At 38.7% G+C, this 23625-nt stretch overlaps 1 protein-coding gene across 1 annotated transcript in view; it reads left to right on the top strand.

Moving 5' to 3' along the window:
- The window catches only part of PPARGC1B (PPARG coactivator 1 beta), a 42566-nt gene extending 19287 nt beyond the window's left edge, over nucleotides 1-23279 (top strand). The window contains exons 4-12 of the mRNA XM_029284315.1: nucleotides 3015-3131; nucleotides 10618-11773; nucleotides 12604-12640; nucleotides 15607-15671; nucleotides 16088-16853; nucleotides 17796-17874; nucleotides 20251-20372; nucleotides 21802-21956; nucleotides 23151-23279. Of these exons, the coding sequence (XP_029140148.1) occupies nucleotides 3015-3131; nucleotides 10618-11773; nucleotides 12604-12640; nucleotides 15607-15671; nucleotides 16088-16853; nucleotides 17796-17874; nucleotides 20251-20372; nucleotides 21802-21956; nucleotides 23151-23254 (2601 nt within the window). The 3' untranslated portion in view covers nucleotides 23255-23279. The remainder of the gene's footprint in view (nucleotides 1-3014; nucleotides 3132-10617; nucleotides 11774-12603; nucleotides 12641-15606; nucleotides 15672-16087; nucleotides 16854-17795; nucleotides 17875-20250; nucleotides 20373-21801; nucleotides 21957-23150) is intronic.
- Nucleotides 23280-23625: the final 346 nt, after the last annotated feature.

Genomic DNA, 23625 nt, shown 5'->3' with positions numbered 1-23625 from the left:
AGCCTCCTGCCCACTGCCCCACCCACTAGAGACCCCCTGGATCTCCCCCAATTCTGCCCAGCCCCCACAGGCCTCCCCCCATGAGCAATATCAAGGTGGCCACACCCACCCCGGCCACACCCACTCAGTCTGCCATGACCACCACAGCCATGCTCACTTCTCTGCCCCCTCTGAGGGCATCACAATGCTGATGCAGCCCTGGCACTTTGCGATAAATAAGTGGGTTTTGGGTTGTGGTTTGGGCACTCAGTCTCTAAAAGGTTCGCCATCACTGATCTAGATAGTGGGCCTTCTGCAGTTGATTTTCTGTGGTTTATATTCCTCAGTACATGGTATTATTAGCCAACCAGCAGGTAAGAGCAAAGAAAAGAGCATTATGGATAACAGCCTCTCTGCTAATAGACAATATTGCTGCTTGTAATCCAGGTTAATAAGGAAAGACCATTATGGAACACCAAAGCTTCAATGTTCCTTAATGTTCTTTCCCAAAATATGCTTTTATAGGACAGGGGCATTCTTCACTTCAAGCAGAACTTTTGCACAGGAGAACAGGAACATAGCTGTAAATTCCAGCCTCTCATCCAGCCATCCCACTTCCCTATTATCTACCATTAATGAATTTTGTGATTTCTAAAAGTGTTATAGTGGCATCTAGTGGTAAGAAGTACACATTTCCATGTCACAAAATTCCCTGTGTATTTCTCTACATATCACATATATATATATATATATATTGCACAAATCTTTATGTATATATATATATATATATATATGATGTATACATTGTACAAGAGAGGAAATAACTTTTTAATGTTTTATTATTGTAGAAAGTTTACAACTAGAGGATCAGATTAGTATTGCACTACATTGTATTAAAAAGAGTTTTAACATTTTGATTATGGGAACTAATTGAATATTTGTCATTTGGACAATCCTTAAAGATTTGCTTTTCTGACACATCCCCACCAGAATCAATGGTTGGTTAAGGTTTCCATGTTGCCCTCAGTGAGAGAGTGGGGAATGTGAATTGCTATTTTTTAAAAACAGATATTCTGGTCATGTACGGTAATCAGAAAAAATAGGTTATGTTATCAGTTATTTTAAAATAATTTTCTCAGATTTGGGATTTTTTTTGATGGAATATAATATCTGTTTTATAGACATCTTAAGCTCACCTCAAACTAAGGAAGAAAATGTATCTTTTGATTGCTTCATGCACTGTTCAATTAATTAATTGAAACCCTTGTTAGACTGTTACATTCAATTGATTTCTTTGGCAGGAGCTTATGCCTACTTCCTGATTCATAGTAAAATTAGCATCTGAAAATAAATCACAAATTAGGACAAAGAGGAAGGAGAATATTCCAAATTTTCAGAAACCAATTTAATACCATCGGCCATGAGTCTGGAAACCTACCAGCAGCCTTTTTAAACTTGGTTCCTCTGAATGTGAGAACAGCATCTTTTCACAAACTGCTATTGAAATTGAGCTATGGCTATAGCTTTGGCTCAGCATATCAAAATATGCTAAACTTGAGAGGCTGTTTTAAACTATAAAGGCATGTTTTTTCTCTCTTTGTGACTTAAAAAAGGAGTCGGAAATTTGAAACTTTCACACTGGAAAATATTCATTCTCCAACCCCACTTTCTACTTGTTTGTCTCTAGGCTGAAGAAAATAATATGCTACATACTTGTATTTAGCTTAACATTCAGCTTGGCTAGTATTCAGCTTAAAGGTCCCATGAGGTCAATGTTGAAACATAATTCTACCTCAGCTACTATGGCTGGCCCACAGCATACCATCCCTATGTTGGCTTTTTAGGAACAACTTCCAAAAATTTTAGGAAGTTTTTTGGGAAAGGACTTGCAGAGTATTTTGAAAGCATGACTTCTAGTAAATTTAAAAGTACTAGGAGAAACTGCCTTCCTTGTAAGGCAGAGGTGGGGAACTATGGCCCTTTTATGACATGTGGACTTCAACTCCCAGAATTCAGGAATTCTGGGAGTTGAAGTCCACATGTCATAAAAGGGCCATAGTTCCCCTCCCCCCCTTTATAAGGTGTAACTTCCAATTCTGGCAGTTAACCTGTTTCCAAAAAGTTGCATGATCTTTATATTGTCAACATTTTTTCAGGGCGTATTGAGATAATATATAATTCCTACCTTTATACAATTATGTAAAATAAGTTTTATTTCTTGCACCCATCAATGAAAGCTTGCTATGACTTTGAATTATTATTATTATATACATAAAAATGTATATAATGTGAATGTGAAATCATTGTTGCCAGTTCTTTAGCTGGTGTCAGCCTCCATATGCATTGGGTTCTCCCTAAGAATTTGGAAGACCATAATGTATCGGAGTTACTATTTTTATTATTTTCATGGGATGGCAAGTCAGATTAATTGCAGCAATAAATTCAGGTTTTGTTTTTTTTGTTTGGCTTTGCCAAATTATTGCTGGCCTTTAGTCTTCCTGTGATGCATCTTCCTCGTGATCTTGATTCATATGATCTTTTATCTTTTTTTCTGGATGTTAAGGAAAATGATGAAATTCTACTCATGTTCAGGGGAAGGGGACTTCTTTCTTCTCTGCCACTTTCTATAATGGGGAATATCCATGGAACCATTCCAAATCTTTTGAGAATTTTCATTTTATATGGAAGAAATGAGATGCTCTTTGCTACTGAAAGCTGCCTCCTAAACATAGCAACTCAACTACCATACCCTTCCCTGACAGCCATGAGTATGATTTTGATATTTTGATTTTGATATTCTCTCTAATATATGAAGAAAGGGAGGATTGTATGAATAATGCTAAAATAAATCGGGGGGGGGGAGATAGGCCGTTAAATAAAGTATTTAACTAACACTGTGGCTTTTAGTTTGGATCTCTACCTCACTTATCCTATGAATGTGTTTGAGTGTAGGAATTTAGGAAACTTAAAAAGAAGTGACTACTGTTCATTTATGTAGAAATTTGTACTCTTTCTTTCACCATTTCCCTTTCTAGCTGAAGAAGTTGCTTCTCTCGCCATCCAATGTGCCTCCAAGCTATGAGGTTCAAAAAGAGGGGAATATATGGCGTCAAGGAACTCCTAAATCCAGACCTCAGCGCTCCTGTACAAAGGTATTGTTCTTCTTGGCAGCTATAGCTTTACATAACAGTGGACTACGTTTATGTGTGATGTTGAAATTTTTGCCAGGAATATTACAAAGTTGCCATATGTTCAGATTATTGGCAGTGACTCCCCAGAGTTCACGTTCCAGGTGATGTTTTTCCTCTTCATTTCACCTTTATAACAGACCAAATAATTTCTGCCACCAAGAGCTCCTATGAAGGTTGGGTAGTTGTTCTCTCCATAATCTGTAGTCCTCCTTCCCCTAAGTTTCTTCTCATAGGCAAACCATCACAACAACCAGTTGCTTATTTCTTTCAAACTCTTTAAGAATGGTGCTGGGAATGTTGTTCTGCAAGATAGTTCAATTCTTTCTATTTGATCCACCTGAAGATTAAGGGGCATTAGAAAGGCAGACTTTGGATAAGTCATGCCAAAAAGATAGAACTTGGATCCTTCTGTATATAACAGATATGTCATTTATTATGAACACAATGTACAAAGTGATAGAACCATCCAGTTGTTAAAATCAATTATTTAAAATCACACAAGAGGCCATTAAAGGTTTTTCACTTGGATGAAGGAAATTGTGCAGTGTATTAAATAAATGAATTTGGATTGCATAGGGAAAGATAAGAAACACGGGAGGACAGAGCGTAATGAAAACTGGGGTGGGGATAGATATTAAGCCTCCTGTGCCTAATGTCATGTTTGTTATATATGTCACATGGACAGAAAATTGACTGAAGAATCTCTGCATACCATACCTCTCAAATCTTTAAAAGCAGCTTTTTTAAACCATTCTTTTCCCTCTTGTTTCTCCTGCTAGTTCCTTTGAAAATCTTCTGGCCTCTACTCTTGATTTCTGAATAAGTTTAATGTATCTCCACAGCTTATACCTTTCAGGTGTCAACGCTGCTAACATCGGATGTTTTTGCATTGACAACAGATGGAAATGCAGTCATATTTTTCCTTTCGCTTTTAGAGCTAGATGATGCTGGGAGGAGGGGATGTGAATGAGAGTCCAGTTAGACATAACAATACTAAACTTAGCCTGAGAATCAAGGTTATTGAGCCCAGAGCTGATTGGCGGGCTGGAGAGCTGGAGAAGAAGCCCATGCTTCAAGCTAATTGGGGAATGTGATTTATGACAGTTAATTGGAGGAGGGAATTGTTCTTTGATACTATGTGCCCAGGGGAGGGGAATTCAGTTTTTGGCTTCGATTATGCAGTGCCGATATTATGCTACTCGAATAAAAGATTCTTTAGGTAAACAATGCCTCAAAGTTTACCTATCGGAACCACGACCTCAGGTTTTTCTGCTTCCTGATATAGACAGACAGATAGATAAGAAACAAAGATAAGGACTTTTTTCAAAGTAAATTTCTATCTATCCTGTATTATGCACAGATGACCAAAGGTCTTTTAGGGAATCTGGAAAAGCATCAAAACATTAATCCTGATACTGGTTTCCAAAGACATATAACGCATTACAGTTCAATAAATAATCTGTTTTTTCTTATTGCTGTGTTAAAGTATAAAAAAATTGGCTGACATATTAGTATAGAAAAAAAGCTTGGAAAACTATAATTAAGGATCCCCCTACTCTAATTCATTCTCAATGTCTTAGGTATATTAACCTATCTTTTGTACAGATTACATTCATCTATACAAATACCTATTTTATGAAAGGAAATATTGAATATGGATGTTTAAGTGTATTTCTCTTTAAGATTACATATATTTTGTCTTTTTCTTCTTATTATTTTAAGTCAATTTCATTTTTATTGATAGTTTCAATTAAAATGAACTCAAAAGAGTGGCTAGAAGGACCAAAAGTATATGGAATTTCAGAAACTGGAAATTAGCACTCACAGCACAGGGGTTACTTGCTGGGTTAATGTGATTCTCCTCTGCCTTAAATCTTTTTAGCTGCTGAAATTGGTATGTATATACAGTATGAAGCTGAGCTGCAACTACTGAATTATGCATCACAGCTAAATGATTTGTTTCTTGCCATTGCCATCATGTCTGGGCAGCTTGGGAGATACCTACTATACATACACACATAAATATGTGTGTGTATGTGTTGTTAAATGCAAAGGTTGATGCTAGGCACGTTGCCAAACAATCCCAAACAAGCCCTAAGTCCTCTAGTAACGCTATTGCATCCCCACTGATCCACCTTTCAGACAGTATATTTATGCACATATCTTTCACTGCTTTAATTTCCTAGAAATGAAAGTAAAGGAACTTTTTCCCCTACAGCAAGAGTCTTCCCACATTGCAGCTGTGTTTCCACTCCCCTCCATTTTCTGCAACCACTTATGCCATTCAAATTGCAGGATTGGAACTTATGCAATGAAAACAGTGAAAGGGAAAGTACTCCCATCGCTTGGCACTTTTATCAGCTGTGCCCGGTCTCAAAAGGCAAAGAAAATAATCAAAAGAAGCCAACTTGCATATACAATGCTATGGAACTAAGCCCGTGATGAAAGATAAGAGATTCCTGCAGAGATGGGTGGATAATGACCTAATATCTTCTTTGATTCAGGGTATAAAGCACCTCCTTAGGAATCAGAATGAAAATTCAGCCCATACTGTGCATAAATGCTTATAAAAACTATACTTTTCAAATATGGCTAACAAGTTCAAAATACTATAACACACAAATGTGCAAAGAGGGGAAGACTGTTATTCCCAGTAACGAAACAATATACAGATGCAAAAGCAATTCTTGAGGGCCTTCTATTATGTCTTTCTTTCTATATTAGTCCTTTAAGCCCATATTTATGGATGTGAAATTATATATATATTATATATATATATTATATAAATGTGTTTGGCCTGGCTGGAATTTTCAAATGATTTCTACAAAAACGTTGGCATTCTATTCTATTTAAAGTCATTTATTAAGCACCATATAAAATATATATATACATATATACATATATACATACATACATACATACATACATACATACATATGTATATATGTATATATGTATATATGTATATATGTATATATATATTTTATATGGTGCTTAATAAATGACTTTAAATAGAATAGAATGCCAACGTTTTTGTAGAAATCATTTGAAAATTCCAGCCAGGCCAAACACATTTAGTTTATTAGAGCAATGGTTGTTCCAGTCTTCTTTGAATAAAACAACATGCACAATAAAATACAACTCTTACACAATTAAGTGCACTTAAGAAACAAGACAATTTTCCACTGTACTTACAGAGTCTTTAGGCAAAATCAGCTTATATGATTAAATCGTGGGAGCTATGAGTTACATTTGTTGGTATGTGAAACTGAAGTACTAGTATACAAGGGCAGTTATGATGTAGTTGCCGCTATTGAAACTTGGTGGGATGAAACTCAAGACTGGAATGTAAGGATATAAACTGCTCAAAAGAAACCAACGTAACAAAAGAGCAGGTGCAATTGCATTATATATGAGAGATCACTACATCTCTATAGAGATGCATAAAAGCAAGGATGAAAGCCTCCTATAATGCATATGGGTTAATATATAAAGAAAAAAAGAATGGCATTGCCATAGGTGTATACTACAGGCTATCCAACAATGCAGAAAAATAGATGAACTTTTTGTTAGTCAGTTAACAAATGTATGTAGAAAACACACCAAAGTAGTAATAGGGGGCTTTAACTACCCTGACATCATCAGGGAGACAAACTCTGCACCAAGCAGAAAATCAATCAGGTTCCTGATCCCTCTAGCTGACAATTTAGTCATCCAAAAGGAGAGGAGGGAACCAGAGGGACAACTATACTGGACCTAATTCTTACTTACAGAGAAGAACTGATAAGGGAGTTGAAGTTGCAGGACGTTTGGGGAGAGTGATCATGTCATATTGGAATTCAATATAATGCAGACACAAATAATAGAATATAATAAAACCAGTGTCTTAGACTTTAAAAGGCCTTATTTCAACAAACTTAGAGCTTGGGAAGTAGTAGTAGTAGTAGTAGTAGTAGTAGTAGTAGTAGTAGTAGTAGTAGTAATAAAGTTGGAAGGGACCTTGGAGGTCATCTAGTCCAACCCCCTGCTCAGGCAGGAAACCCTATACCATTTCAGACAAATGGCTGTGTCCAGTCTCTTCTTAAAAACTCCCAGTGTTGGAGCATTCACCGCTTCTGGAGGCAGGTTGTTTCACTGGTTAATTGTTCTAACTGTCAGGAAGTTTCTCCATAGTTCTAGGTTGCTTCTCTCTTTGATTAGTTTCCATCCATTGCTTCTTGTCCTGCCTTCAGGCGCTTTGGAGAATAGCTTGACTCCCTCTTCTTTGAGGCAGCCCCTGAGATATTGGAATACTGCTATCACGTCCCTCCTCGTCCTTCTCTTCATTAAACTAGACATACCCAATTCCAGCAACCATTCCTTATATGTTTTAGCTTCCAGTCCCCTAATCATCTTTGTTGCTCTTCTCAGTACTCTTTCTAGAGTCTCAACAACTTTTTTACATCATGGTGACCAAAACTGGATGCAGTATTCCGAGTGTGGCCTTACCAAGGCATTGTAAAGTGGTATTAATACTTCACGTGATCTTGATTCTATCCCTCTGTTAATGCAGCCTAGCACTGTGTTGGCTTTTTTGGCAGCTGCAGCACATTCCTGGCTCATATTGTCCACTAGGACTCCAAGATCCCTCTCACAGTTACTACTATTGAGCAAGGTACCACCTATACTATATCTGTACATTTGGTTTTTCTTGCCTAAATGTGGAACCTTACTTTTTTCACCATTGAATTTCATTTTATTAGATAGCACCCAGTGTTCAAGTCTGTCCAGATCCTCCTGTATCTTAAGCCTATCTTCTGGAGTTTTGGCTATTACTGCCAGCTTGGTATCATCTGCAAATTTGATGAGTTCCCCATCTATCCCCTCGTCCAAATCGTTGATGAAGATGTTGAAGAGCACTGGGCCTAGAACAGAGCCCTGGGGCACCCCAGTACATACTTCCCTCTATGTAGATGCAGTTCCATTGAAGACCACACACTGAGTATGGCCGGTCAGCCAACTACGAATCCATCTGATGGTGATGCTGTCTAACCCACATTTTTCTATCTTATCAAGTAGTAGGTTGTGATCTACTTTATCAAATGCCTTATTGAAGTCCAAGTAAATTATATCCACAGCATTCCTCTGGTCCACTAATTTTGTCACTTGGTCAAAGAATGCAATAAGATTTATCTGGCATGATCTGTTTTTGACAAACCCATGTTTGTTTGTCTCTAGGTGTTCACTGATTCGTTGTTTGATTATCTTTTCCAGAATCTTCCCAGGTATTGAGGTCAGGCTGATAGGTCTATAGTTTCCTGGATCTATTTTTTCCCTTTTTTTGAAGATGGGAACTACATAAGCTCTCTTCCGGTCCTCTGGTAGTTCCCCTGTGCTCCAGCATCTTTGAAAAATATAGTTCAGTGGTTCTGAGATCACATCTGCCAGTTCTTTGAGAACTTTGAGGTGTAATCCATCTAGTCCTGGTGATTTAAACTCGTCTAGGATAGACAGGTGCTCACTTACCATTTTCCTGCCTATCTTAACTTGTGTTTCTAATCTGTTTTTTATGGTTGGTCTGTTTTTGATAGGTTGGTCTGTTTTTTCCCTTTGTGTAAAGACAGATGCAAAAAACGAGTTAAATGGTTCTGCTTTCTCCCTATTGCTTGTCACCTTCTTGCCACTTTCCCCCACTAATGGACCAATCATTTCCTTAACTTTTTTTTGTTCTTTACATGCTGAAAGCTTTTTTTGTTAGTTTTGACTTTGGTCGCAAGCCTTAGTTCATTTTGACCCTTAGCTTTCCTCACTTCATCTTTGGAGGCTCGGGCTATTTGTTGATATTCTGCCTTAGTTATCTGCCTCTCTTTCCACTTTTTATACTTGTCCTTTTTATCTTTCAATTTATCAGAGAGTTCTTTATGCAGCCATGCTGGGTTTTTTTGAGAGCTGTTATTTTTCTTCTTTGTTGGTATTGTGCTAGACTGGGCTTTAATTATCTCACTTTTCAAAATTTCCAAAGCTTCTTGAGTTGTTTTCCCCTTGAGGATTGTCATCCATGGAATCCTTCCCAAGCTCTCTCTAAGTTTATTGAAATTAGCTCTCTTAAACTCCAAGACTCTAGTTTTACTGTGTTCTATTGCTTGTGCTTCCCTAATGTTGAAAGCTACTTTCCTCCTCCACCCTCCTCCTCCTTAACTCACAGATTGTAGCTTTTTCCAGCAACCTCTGGGCAGTTTAAATGCAATGGAGGTCCAATCAGCAGGGGCTCAGCTACTTTCCTCCTCCACCCTCCTCCTTCTTAACTCACAGTATTCCATGGATGAAAATTGTAAAGGGGAAAACAACTTGAGGTTGGGAAACTTTTGAATATATGATTATAAAAGCCCAGTCCAGCACAATACCACTGAAAACCTTATACCATTCAGGACAAGTGGCTGTCCAGTCTCTTTTTAAAATCCTCCAGTGATAGAGCACCCACAACTTCTGAATGTTACTTTCTAGAAGTAGGTTGTGGTCTACTTTGTCAAATGTCTTACTGAAATCTAAGTATACTATATCTACAGCATTTTGCGTGGTCCATTAATTTAGTCTCTTTGTCAAAGAATGACACTTGTTAGTTGTGTTAAATGCTTGTGCAAGCTGCAATTTCACTCTGTTCCTCTTTGACATTGTTTTATGGATCAGAAATCAATATTCCTCTTTTTGTTGAGAAGACCTCCCTGGCCATGGTGGTGAGAATTGGTTGCCTTATTGTTATTTCATGCATAAACCAACAGCATTTACACAATAATATCCACAATATTATATAAAACATAAACATCTCTGTGGGAATAGAAGCTGAATTTAGAGAAATAATAAGCAGCCACCAGAAAATCAGCTTCCGCAAATTCTCTGGAAATAGAATAGAGCCAGGGTCCCCAACCCCCAGTCTGTGGACCAGTACCAGGCTGTGGCATGCCAGCAACTGTTCTTTCCAAACAAGCAAAGATCCATCCGTGAGATGCAGGCAACACACAAAACCCTCTGGTCCGTGGAAAAACCTGTCTCCACGGAACCGGTCTCTGGTGCCCAAAAGGTTGGGGACTCTGGAGTAAAGCATATTACTTGTATCAATGATTCTGTCTCTTAAATTACTTGTTTTTGAATTAAAGCCAGAACCTTCTGTCATTTAAGTGATAGAGAAATGTCATTAAGAATGATTCTTCCATTGTTTTATTACCTAATATGAATCTATGATGTTTGATATGGATTGCTGAAAAAAAAATCATACCCTGTTATCTTACTACTTTGTCAGCAATTAAGTACAGGCATTAAGTCTTGAAACAGCCGTTCTTAGGGATATGAAATATGTAAAGATTTGAATGACCTCTGCTGTAATATCCTCAACCGCCTAAAGTAAAGAAATGGATAATCTTTGGATGTCTTTTTGATGTAGCTTCACTTCCTTTTTTCTCTGCCTTTGAAGGTGGAAGGAGTCCAAGACAGAAAGTCAACTTTTCCCCAGGCTCAGAGTCGGAACTGCACTGAGCTTCATAAACATCTTACCACGACCACCAGCAAACACTGCCTACACAGAAAAAACAGTGGGCTACTAGACGAGTGTCATGCTGACAACATTAACACCTGCTCTGTACCCCAGAGACATTATATCCAAAACAAAGAAGAAAGCAGTTTAAGTAAAGATGCCTTGAATTGCAGCAACGTTGCAGTGCCTCCTCTCTCTTCCTCTGAGAAAAGCACTGGAGACAAGGAACTTCACGCTGCAGTGGAGCTTATCCACTACATGCATACTTACTGCCTTCCTCCAAGAAAGCTGCCCCCCACGCATCCTGCTGAGGGGAAACACCAGCCTTTTCACAGCCCTTCCAAAAGAGCAAAGCCAGATTCCCCCCTGCAGCAGCCTCCACTCTGTGGGAATGATAATTGCCCATCCAGTCCTTGGTACTTCTCCATGCACTGCAAACAATCCCGAACTCCGCTTTCTGAATTTTCCATCCTGAAAGAACTGCTTGCCAGAGAACTCCCATGTGATGTGAGTAAGCCATATCGGTTAGCAAAACCTGTGTACGCCTCCTTGGCCAGGTCACAGCTTCACAAATCTTCAAGAACTTCACTTCACAATGCCGGGAGGGACTCTTCGGATGGATATAATAAGCCCGCAACCAAAATAATACCAGAAATGAAAACTGAGCTGAGACAGGTTCTCAAAGTAGAGCCCGAGGCTGAAAAAGAAACGGTGGAAGAGGATAGTGCAAAACAAGGGACTCACATGGGTCAGGGATCCTATGGGAAGACAAGCCGCAAGCAGGATACCTCTATTTATGCAGTGCGTCGCTCTAAAAGGCTCAACCCTGAGCTCAGCGTTTGGCAGTCTTTCTTTGATAAGCCTCCCTCAGAACCTGCAGTGTCCTCAGTGACCACAGCAAACCCATTCGCTTCAGTAGAGCCTGCCCTCTGCTCATCTTTGCAAAACTTTGATACAGACGCACCAGCAGCAGAAGTAGAAGTGAGTGGTGCTGATGAGACGGATGGGGGATTCCAGAGTTTCCCAATGGAATTGCAGACCCCTTCGCCGGAAAGTTCTAGGGAGAGTCAGTGCTTCACCCCCTGTCATCAAACAGGTATGTCGGAGAGGAGAGCCCTGCCATTCTGTACCCAGCATTTCTGGAAGAGAAAAATATGCCTTATCACGTTAAGACAATAACAGATTGCCAGTCCTAGCATTCTTCAAGAATTCTGCCTGGTATGATGTGATCCCATATTCTCCTAGATTGATTGAATATCTTAAATATTGTTGAAGAGAAATTTCTTTCCCCAGACCAGATACATAGATCATCTCCTATAAAATTGTGTATTGAAAAAATAATGGGAAGGTGGCAAAGAAAGAGTTTGGTTAATTGAATTGACCCAGGTCTGACAAGAAATAGATTATAGAAGCTCAGTATGCTTGATATGAGTCACACATTGAGGAAGAAACAAGAAGGTTCTGAACTGTTGTGTTCCAATTGTGTCATAATACATCCACTCAGGACTCAGTCATATAGGGTAGGAAAATAATTCCTCCATGTCTGTTGCTAAATTAGGGACAGACACGGGGAAAACTGAATCAGATTACTATTTCAGCATTGAGAGAGATGATTTATTCTTTTCCATATGATGTTTCCCAAAGCTTCTCTCCTCTCTATTAATCATAGAGTGCCAAGCAGACAATAAAATTCAGTGTGGTGTGGTGGATCATTTCAATATGAAAAACTGCATGAAAGAAGAATTAATCTCTTCTTCATCTCCAATACAATTCATCTACCCTGCTCTGGTTCCAAGTTTACAAAATAGAAGATAAACCATGGCTCACCTCATTTGACCATAATCTGCTTTCTCTCTTACTAATCCAGTTTGTGGGCGGAGATATGGCCAATTGAATAATTCTGCTTTTCTCTGTTCTTTGTTTCAGAAGCACCACGGTGTCTGTCATTGCCCTTGGCACAAACGTAAGTGCAATACCCGAAATATATCTTGTGAAAGGATGATCTCTCTAAGTGTCAGAAGCCAGAAAATCTGGCAAATGGCAGTCTCAGAATTTTGCAATCCTGATAACCAAGCTGCGCCTTCAGTATTGTCTGGTTGATAACTATCCTTATACTAAGCTGCTTGTGTACTAAGAGGACTTCTGGCGCAGGAGCTTAATGTCAAAATAATCCACTACTGGGTAAGAACTTCATAGTGCAGCTAAATATTTTATAGAACGGGAGATGCAACACACCCAAGAAAGACTCCAAATGCCTTGTCTAGAACATAAAGCCCCATTAAGGATACTGGAACTACTGATATTATACATATGCATAACTGAATCTTTATGACAAAAGTCACATCAAACTTGGGATGTTCATCACAGGCTGCATATTATAGCAAGGTTCCATCATTGCTAGATTGTTTTCCTATAGCAGGGAGATTTTAAGGGGAGGAAATGCATGGACAGATAGACATTAACCTGGCAGTGATATGTCAGTGTTTATATAAAACTGTATTTCTGTATATTTCAATAACAAAGCTAAAGAAGAATGAGATGTTTGGATGGATGAAGACTAAACACTGAAGAATTTAAATTACATAGGATTACTCCATACAGAGGCAGTTTTCTTTATGCAGAAAATCTCATTGTTTCTGCTTTCAGAAACTTGTCCATTGGTGTGCCAAAAGGCTTTATTGTTAACTAGAATGAACCTGAAAGTATAACTTGCTTTCTTCTAGTTCTTCATGAGGATAACATTAGCTGAAAAAATGTGCCATGTTAGTAATAAGATCTCTGCTATGATGCAAATATTTATTTGCAGGAATGTCTTTTGGATTAGTTTGCTTGCAGATAAATGGATGGTTTTTTTGCTGTTTGTCATTTGTGAATAAGTAAGTCTCTCCTGGCAACCATTTTGTGACTATACCAGCCACATGCTCACAAAATTTCAAATGTGCCCCTGACTTTCAAAATTTGTTTACTTGTAAATCCTTGTAATACACTGTGAGCACAATTATTAGGCAAGTTGTATTTTGGAGGATTAATTTTCTTATTGAACAACTACAGTGCTCTTGGTCAATCCAAATTTTAATTATCTCAGACCTGAATATTGAAGAAAGTAAAAATAAGATTTTAGCTATCTTAAGAGAATATCTATGTGTGCGCAATTATTAGACAACTATTAGTGTGCAGAATTAGTATGCAACTAAATGAAAAATGAAAACTTGCCCATCTCACTCATTTATTTGCATCTGTGAGAATAATAAACGCAACTCAAAATGTACAAATAAACATTTCTGACATTTCAACAAAAAAAAAAATCAGCGACCAATATAGCCACCCTTCTTTTCAATAACAGTCATAAGCCTTCCATTCATAGAGTCTGTCACTGTCTTGATCTGTTGACGATCAACGTTTTGTGCAGCAGCAACCACAGTATCCCAGACAGTGTTCAGAGAGGTGTACTGTTTTCCTTCACCGTAAATCTCCTGTTTAAGAAGGGCCCACAAGTTCTCAGTAGGGTTTAGGTCAGGTGAAGAAGGGGTCCATGTCATTATTCATTCATCTTTAAGGCTTTTGCTGACTACCCATGCAGTGGAGTGCTTCGATGCATGCGATGGAGCATTGTCCTGCATAAAAATCATGCTCTTATTGAAATACTTTTTCCTGTACACTGTTTGAAGAAGGTGTCTTCTAAAAACTGGCAGTAGGTTTAGGAGTTGATTTTGAGTCTATTTTCAACCCAAAAAGGTCCAACTAGCTCATCTTTAATAATACCAGCCCATACCAGCATCCCACCTCCACCTTGCTGAGTCTGAGTCGAAATGGAGCTCTGTGCCCGTTACTGATCCAGCCAAAGGCCCATCCATGTGGTCCGTCGAGTCACTCTCATCAGTTGATAAAACCTTTGAAAAATCTGTCTTCAGATATTTCTTGGCCCAGTCTTGCCATTTCAACTTATGTGTCTTATTCAGTGGTGGTCAGGTTTCAGCCTTCCTTACCTTGGCCATGTCTCTAAGCACTGAACACTTTGTACTTCTGGGCACTCCAGGTAGGTTTTAGTTCTGGAATATGACGGCACTGGAGGATAATGAATTCCTGGTAGCTTCATGTTTGATTCTTCTCAAATCTTTGTCCATTGATGTGTCTCTTTTTCTCAACACGTTTATTGTGACCCTGTTGACTATTTGCAACAAAATGTTTGATGGTTCTGTGATCATGCCCCAATATCTTAGCAATTCAAGAGTGCTTCATCCGTCTGAAAGACTTTTTACATTTTTTTTTACTTCAGAGTCAGTTAAATCTCTTTTTTGGCCCATTTTGCCTGAGGAAAAAAAAGCTGCCTAATAATTATGCACACCTTGATATAGGGTGTTGATCTCCTTAGGCCACACCTTCCCTCATTACACAAATACACATCACCTGATATGCTTATATCCATTAAGGTTGAGGACCCCTGCATTAAGCTTTTAGATTTCTACAGCTTGGCGGTGGAAAATATGCGGGAAAATGATGATATGGTCAAAATACTCACTTGCCTAATAATTGTGCACACAGTGTAGAAGTGTGAGCTTCCATGTATAAAAATGTAACGGGTATCTGAACAGACTGTATAAGTTTTCAGGCTGGGTTTTATTAGTTTATATTGGTTATTTGAGACCTTTTGGTTGTTTATGTGGAAGTTAAAAGAGTTCCTTTCAAGCTTGTCGACTTCCCTACATAGTTATCTGGAGGTAATCCCAATTCATTAGTTGCTACCAGATGAGTGCCCATTTATCTAAGCTTATTAAAAAAACTTGTCATTTAAATGACAGCCATGAGGTGTCCTCCCCATGTGACATTTTATTTTTAAAGCTCCTTTCTATTTCATTGTGTGAATTCCTCATTTTTAATGGAGGCCTTGGTTTTTCCATAGCCAGTTCATTCTACTCTTCTCATTTTTAGAGAATCAACACTCGGGAAGCGCAGCTTTGATCAAGTTCTGACCGTAGAGCTGTGTGGCACTGCAGGTAAGGGCAGAATTTAGATTTAAGTGTTCATTATTTTTAAAGATGCAAATATAGAGAAAAGACTGTATCCAAAACCAGATTATCATATATTCCTGTATTTAATCATTAACATGAAGGACAAGGAATCTAGGCACCCCTAAACCCTATTTGATTTTCCCTTCCTTAAAAAACAACAACTGCAGAACAGCACATCTTTGAGTGACAAGTATTTTGGAACACTGTAGCCATCTTATAAAGGCAAAAGACTGAATACAAATAGCATTGCACATCCCCAGTTCAACTGTGTGATTTGAAGGCTCAACAAAGGGGTGGGAATGGATTAAAAAATAGACCTAACTCCTAATAGTAATGTCTCTTTATTCTCCTGGTCCTATACTGAAAGAGTTTTATCCTTTTGCTTCCTTGGGGGAGATAAGGTCTCACACCACCAACTACTCCTCCATACAAGCCTTCGGAAGAGGACCTATATAAGCCAGACATTCACCAGAGACCAGCACAGAAGACTGCTGCCATCACCAGCTCTGAGCCACAACCAATGATCAGTCATAAGCCAATTTCCAGAAAACATCAGAAAAAGCAACCAGTGCGGACAGAGCTGTATGCCCACCTGAGTCGGTCTGCTATTCACCCTGCTCACTCTGAGCAGCATGGGGTGTTGAAACGCCCGTTCTCACGGTCTTTTGGTGATCATGATTATTGCCAAGTCTTGAAACCTGAGTATTCGCTCCAGAGGAAGGTGCTAAGATCTTGGGAGCCCCTGAGCCATATAGAAAGCCAACGCAAGAGGCAAGTGCCTGACGTTCCCTATCAGGAGGAAAGCAACAAGAGTTTTGATAAAAGCTCAGTGAAGGAGGGCAGCAAACAGCTGAGGGACCAAGAAATCAGAGCCAGTTTGACCAAACACTTTGGTCTTTTGGACAGTGCCCTGGATGATGGGGAGGCCCTGTTCTTCAAATCTCCTGAATATGATACTGTCTTTGAAGACAGCTGCAGTGAGATTGGTTCTCCACTGGAAGAGGAGGAAGAAGAGGAGGAATGCTACATGAGTCCATTGGGTTCCAACAGATGTCTACACAGTAGTGCTCTTTCTAGGACCAATTTCCACTATTGCTCCCGAAGTAGATCTGATTCAGAGTCTTCATGCTGCAGAAGTAGGTCTCCAGTCAGCCAGCAGGCTTTCAGGTACATTCATTTGCAATCAGTACTGTTTTGGGGAAAGGTCTGAAATGGCCATAGCCAATTGCATTGGTTTGCATTGTTGATTGCATTGATTCAGACTATTGCACATTAAAACTTCATACACGTTAGTTACATTTTAAAATAATGCAGTGCTGTATGAATGGTGGCCCTTCAGTCAGCCAGGGGGACTGTAAGACTAAATTTTTAGAAATTTCTCAGGCAGGGTTATATATTTTCCTTATTCTTGATTTGCCGTGCAGTGGGGCTATGTCTTATAAGGCTAATTTAAAAGACACTGGGCTGAATTCAAAAATCCTGTGAGCAAAGAACAGAAGTGGGAGGAATTATTTTTACTGAATTAGTTCCTCCTCCAGACCTTGAAAATCTACTCCAGAAGATTGATGGACCTATTAGAACTGCACCAAAAATAGCCATGGCAGCTGCAAGGGAAATTGGGGAAATTTGCCTTTATTCTCTGATTTCGGAATACCAGCCTCTACCGGATAGATAGCATTCCTGAATTGGAAGGAGACTCTCCATGCATAGGTTTTTGAGAACCAATAGGAAAGAAGAGATATCCTGTTCAGACGCATAGAAATAAATGTAAGATTATTTGTAATGGAAATTAAGGCCAAAACCACAGTATGACCGGGCCTAAAAAATACTATATCTTCAGATTTTCAAAATGTATCGTGCTCAATTATTTACTTTTATTTACTTCTTTGCTCCAATATTTAGTGGTTGTCTGGCCACCTTTAAAAAAAATTCTAAATATTTATGAATCTATAGTATCCCATAGCATTTTGTATTTATTGTAAAATAGGTGAGACTGTTCCTGCAAGGAAGGAGTATTTTCTAGGAGTATTTTTCTGATTAACATTCTCATGTCTAAGATTCAGAACAATTGGAATCCCATTTAGGTCTGTATTTCTTGTTTTCCAATAGACGTGAAAATGGCAAGCGTTGTCAAGATGGAAATGTGAGCAGCCAGAGATTGATGGAGAAAAAAAGAGAAAAAGCCATTGTAAGTGACCTGTGACCTCTCAGTGAGTTTTGGGATGAATGAACTGGAAGTGGGCGGGTTTCCAGTCTGATCAGATGATTCCTCTTTCTGAAACACATTTGAATTTTGAGAGACAGGAGTTTCTACTCAAGAAGGGGTAATACAGGATGTTAGCTAGTTTTCCAAACTCTTATTACTTGGTGCAAGTGCAGGCTGATAAATGATAGTTTTCCCTCTGCCGAGAACTCAATCTGTTGCCAGTTTCTTCATTTTATTCCTTTTCAATATGTTTCTATTAGCTAGTCTTGGCACAGAGAGAACTATCCTTCCTCAGCATGCATTTCCACCGAGTAATAGAGTTTGGAATCTTGAAAAACACATATCGTTTTTAAAAATCATACAAATAAGAGGAGAAATAAAGTTTGCTGAAGTAGAAAAAAAGCTGCACTTGAGGCTGGTGGCTTGATATTCAGTATATCTTTTAATCAGCCAGACACAGATTTATTTAAGATAACCTTTATTGTCATTTTTTTACTGCAAGCACACTGGCACACATTGAAAATGAAAATTTGTTGCCTGCTCTCAAAAGAAAGCATGTATTAACCCATACACATACACAACACACATATACATGCTATATACATATCCATATATATATGTTCTGCTTTGGATATCCCAAAGCCTCCTTTCAGAAGTTAACAAGGAAAACAGGTCATGAAGAGGACGTGTAGCGTCGCAGACAATTCTGCGGACCCTTCTCAAGCATTGCTTATACGCTACGTCCTAAATAGAAGAGGGTGAACTGCCAATAATCTTTTATGCCATCCTCACTTCATCCTCATTTAGCATACTTAGAACTCATCTTTCTTCTGTTGGGAAATTTAAAGATGTTTAAAGTTTAGGTGAGAAAACCATCTCCTATCAAGATACTTAGTCAACTGGTTAAATAAGTTGTCTGCTTCATGTCCTCTTGAACATAGTTTCCTAGTATTAGTCTTCCTACATCAGTGGTTCTCAACCTGTGGGTCGGGACCCCATTTGGGGTCGATCGACCATTTCACGGGGGTCGCCAAGCAAGGCTGTCCGCCATTTTTTTGTCCGCCATTTTTTTTGTCCGCCATTTTTTTCCCCTTTTCCGGCGGGTGCCTTACCTCCCTTGGGCTGGGCCAGCTGGTGGTTGGCCTGCTCCATCTCTGCCGCTTGCCAGCTACGCCTCGGCTGGTGCAGGGGGCGGAACCACGCATGCGTGGCGCTCCCAGGCAGGGAAAGTCCTCAACTTACGACCGGTTGGGTAGTCCTCGACTTACGACCGGTTTAGTCCTCGACTTACGACCGGTATAGTCCTCGACTTATGACCGGTTGGGGTCGCGGCATTAAAAAGGTTGAGAACCACTGTCCTACATGGTCATCCTTCTTGTAATTTAAAATGTTAGGAGATGGTTCTTCGATGAATGGTTTGACGTCCATAAACAATGGACGCCTGTGCAGCATAGGAATCTTTTCAGCAGATCTGCTGGTGAACAGGAGGCCTCCTCCTGAGACGGCATTGTAAATCAGAAATGCTTCAGAGATTTGCTGTGGTATGATTTCCTACTCATACACCAAACCTGGTCTCCTTGCTCTGAAAAACTCTTTTTTCTTTTCTTTAAAAGAAAATGTGTGTTAGATTTAGTTTTAGTTTTTTAGGCCACTCTATAGACCAATTTAAAGCTTCCAAGAAAAAAAAAGTGAACAGCATTTTTAAGCCAATAATATAATTTAGTAGATTGTGCCAAAGGCCAGAAACGTCCATCAGACATCCATTACTGTGACTGGCTTGGCAAGCTTTAAAAAAAAATCAACAACAAAAAATTACTTGTGAATTAAATCCTTCTAAACTATTCCTGTGCATTCCTTCCTTTTTACAACTTACAATTCCTCTTTCTTGGATTTTCCATCCATTCTTTTCAGGTTCTTTGGAAACCTGGATTGATAGTAAAAAAAAAAAAAAAAATTCTGACTAATATGAGTTCAAAACCAAATGGAACAAAAGTGATTTGGCTCTTGTCTAAAATATAAAAGGGTACTATTTAATATTAAAGTGGAACTGGAGATATCAAGAATTTATCAGGACAATTGCATGAGCAATTTATCAGGACAATTGCATGAGCAATTTACTCTTGTCTTTAAGAGCCGTGGTGGCGCAGTGGTTAGAATGCAGTATTGCAGGCTAATTCTGCCGACTGTCGGCAATTCAATCCTGAAAGACTCGAGGTTGATTCAGCCTTCCATCCTTCCATCTGTAAAATGAGGACCCAGATTGTTTGGGGCAATATGCTGACTCTGCAAACTGCTTGGAGAGGGCTGTATAGCAGTGTGAAGCAGTATATAAGTCTAAGTGCTGTTGCTGTTAAACAGGGAGAAGGTCGTGTAGTATACATCCAAAATCTTGCCAGCAGTATGAGCTCTAGTGAACTGAAGAAGCAGTTTGAAGTGTTTGGAGAGATTGTTGAGTGTTGCATTTTGACCAAGAATAAAAGGTGAGTTTTCCTTATCTCATTATTAACCCTGGCAGCAACATTTTTTTGAAATCATGACTATTTGTAAATTAGCTGTGATATTCTATAATTAAAATTAAAATCGGACTCCAAAGTTTAGTAGCTGGATAATTCTTTTTCTTTGGAGAAACATCTACTCTGAGTACCCTGTGAATGCAAAGGTTGAGAATTAATTGAAATAGTGTACCTATTAAGAAGTAAGTTAAATAAGTTAAACCTTTTGCTGAATAAATATGTATAAGGATTGCAGCGTGAAACTCATTTTTTCCTCAACTGTATTATATTTGTTTTGGCTAAGAAACTGCCATTAAATTCCCTCATCATTTAATTCTGTAAGGACTAGCACCGCTGTGTTGCATAGAAGATGCAGCACTTCTTTGATGCAGCACAATGGATTACTATTACTTAGCATATGTGTATATAATTTAATTGTGCTACATGCAGAAGCAGAATTAATTTGGAGCAGTTCCATCCAAGCTTGAAAGTTTTGAGCTCAGAACTCTTCCAGAATGATCAGAATAGCACTGGTGCCTTATAATAATGTTTCAAGTGAAAAACAGGGCATTTAAGTTAAAAGATATTCTGTGTGTGTATATATATACACACATACAAGTAGTCCTCGATTTACAACAGTTCATTTAGTGACTGTTTTAAGTTACAACGGCACTGGAAAAAGTGACTTATGACCATTTTTCTACACTTACGACCGTTCCAGCAACCCCATAGTCACATGATCAAAATTTGGCTGCTTAGGAAATGACTCATATTTATGACAGGTGTCCTAGGGTCACATGATCACCTTTTGGGGCCTTCTTACAAGCAAAGAATGGGGAAGCCAGATTCACTTAACAACCATGTTACTAACTGAACAACTGCAGTGATTCCCTCAACAATTGTGGCAAGAGAAGTCATAAAATGGGGCAAAACTCACTTAACAACTGTCTCACTTAGCAACATAAATTTTGGGCTGAATTATGGTCATAAGTCAAGGACTGTATACTGTACATACATGCATAAAATTTTAGTGGGTAAATCATCTTTACTCAGTGCCTCTTGTCTGTTGCAGATTTATGTTACATAAATAGGCAACATAACAATGTATGTTATATTGTGTAACGGAAGGTCAATGTTTTGTAGTCTAATGGCTGTTAACTATCCTGAGCGGTGTGTAAGTGGAAGTAAAAATAATAAATAGCCTGGCTGGAGTGTTCTTTTCCAAGGCAGCTGGGAGATGCCAATGTAATCACTGCAGTTTGATTAATAGACTCTTGGATCCTAATTCCTATAAAGTTTGCATGAGATTTAAACGAGATGCTCTGAGCTCCTGTTGGAGAGACATGGAATAAAAATAAGGACAAATAAATAATGCTGCTCTGTTGGCTATGCTGGCATTCCCTCTTTTATTATCCAGGGGAGATAAATATGGTGTCATCACATACCGGTGTTCTGAGCACGCTGCCTTGTCCTTGAAGAATGGTGCTTCTCTGTGGAAAAGAAATGAGCCGTTGTTCCAGCTGGCTTATGGCGGCTTTGGACACTTCTTTTGGACCAGATTTACTGATTTGGGTAAGTCAACAATCATCTTGTCCGGTTTCATCATAACAGGCCTGATTTGGTAAGGGTGGTTGTACTGAATTAATTCATATACTGCAGGGTTTCTAAAACCTTGGCAGCTTCAAGCTGTGTGGATTTCAACTCCCAGAATTCCCCAGCCAGCATCCCTCACTTTATTTATTATCAAACAAAATTATATGGCCATCCAACTTACACACAGTGATCCTGGTACGGATATTAATGATGGTGGACACTAAAAAAATCCAAAGCATAAACTCTACACACTCCCAACAATCCTCATTTACATATCTTATTATCAATATTTAATATTTATTTACTATCTGATACATTTATTTCTATTTATTAGCACTGTGCTTTCTTTATACAATCAGAGGTAACCAAGTTTTTTTTCCCCCTCCAGAAATGACTGAATCAGAGTGGTTATCTTGAATCACTCACATATACTAATCATACTAATCCACTGATTATTTAACTGCAGATACTGAATTAACCAGAATTGATTAGATATATGTAGCGCATTAAGCCATGAGTCAGTGTTTGCAAATAATAATAGCTGGGTTTGTGCCTATACTTTATTAAAATGAAAGAAATCACATTAAACATTCCAAGGGTTTTTCTATTTGCTCATTTTCACAGACCACAAGTGATTTTAATTTATTTTCTTTCATTTTAATTTAAGCCCTCCTCCCCTGAAAGGGGAAGATAGCAACTATTGTAATTCCAGACAATTTAAATTAATCAACCATAACCGTAAAAAATAGTTAAATAGCACACAGTTATGAAATCAAATATAATGCTGTCACCCAAAATAGCAATCTGTATTAGGGAGAATGAATTATCCAATGCTGGCTGTTTTTAACAGCTTCCAGACAGAAATGTGGCCAACCTTTTCTCTTGAGGGACAGTTTTGTTCCCTCAGCCAAATGTCTCTTTAGAGAAGAACACAGGAGATAGCTCAACAGGCTACTCCTGATCATTAAATCTTGCCATTTCAGAGGAAGTGGAGATTTAGAGGTTTTCTATATGGCTTGGAAACATTATATGTAATATATACTATGTCTTAGTTGATCTCCTTGGGACCATATAACAAGTCCCTCCTTCCTTCCTTCCTTCCTTCCTTCCTTCCTTCCTTCCTTCCTTCCTTCCTTCCTCTATTTGACAGCATTTATCTTTTCTCTGTAGCAGATTCCAACACAGAAGAGTCCTCTCCAACTCCAGTAAAAAGCAAATATGAGACCATGGATTTTGACAGCCTGCTGCAGGAGGCCCAGGAAAGTTTGCATCGGTAACAGCCTTAACCTTTGAGGAATACCTTAATACCTCAGTCAAGGCACTTCCAATATGTTTACGTTTTCAAGAAATGATTAAGTATATAATGAGAGAGAGAGAGAGAGAGACTGCTGACCCTTTAAATTGATGTTTACATTGAACAAGCTGCTTCTGTCTGTGAGTTCCCATGGTGTTGATGTTCCACTGCCACGAGTTAGTATCTCTGCTTCTGATTGGTTGTGTTAGGATGAGCCTGCAAAAGCCTTCTGTCCTCTTCTTGTCCAAACCCCTTTCTCTGACTGGCCCCATTTCCGCCGTGGAGTGGCAGCTGTGTTCACCATCACTTTTATTTCATTTTTGGTCTGTAGTGTGTGATTATGAAATTGTTAAT

Source organism: Protobothrops mucrosquamatus, unplaced genomic scaffold (assembly GCF_001527695.2).
Source record: "Protobothrops mucrosquamatus isolate PMUCROS unplaced genomic scaffold, P.Mucros_1.0 scaffold517, whole genome shotgun sequence".
Lineage (NCBI taxonomy): Eukaryota > Metazoa > Chordata > Lepidosauria > Squamata > Viperidae > Protobothrops > Protobothrops mucrosquamatus.
Note: the sequence above shows the minus strand (reverse complement) of the source record. Positions and strands in the feature narration are given on the sequence as shown.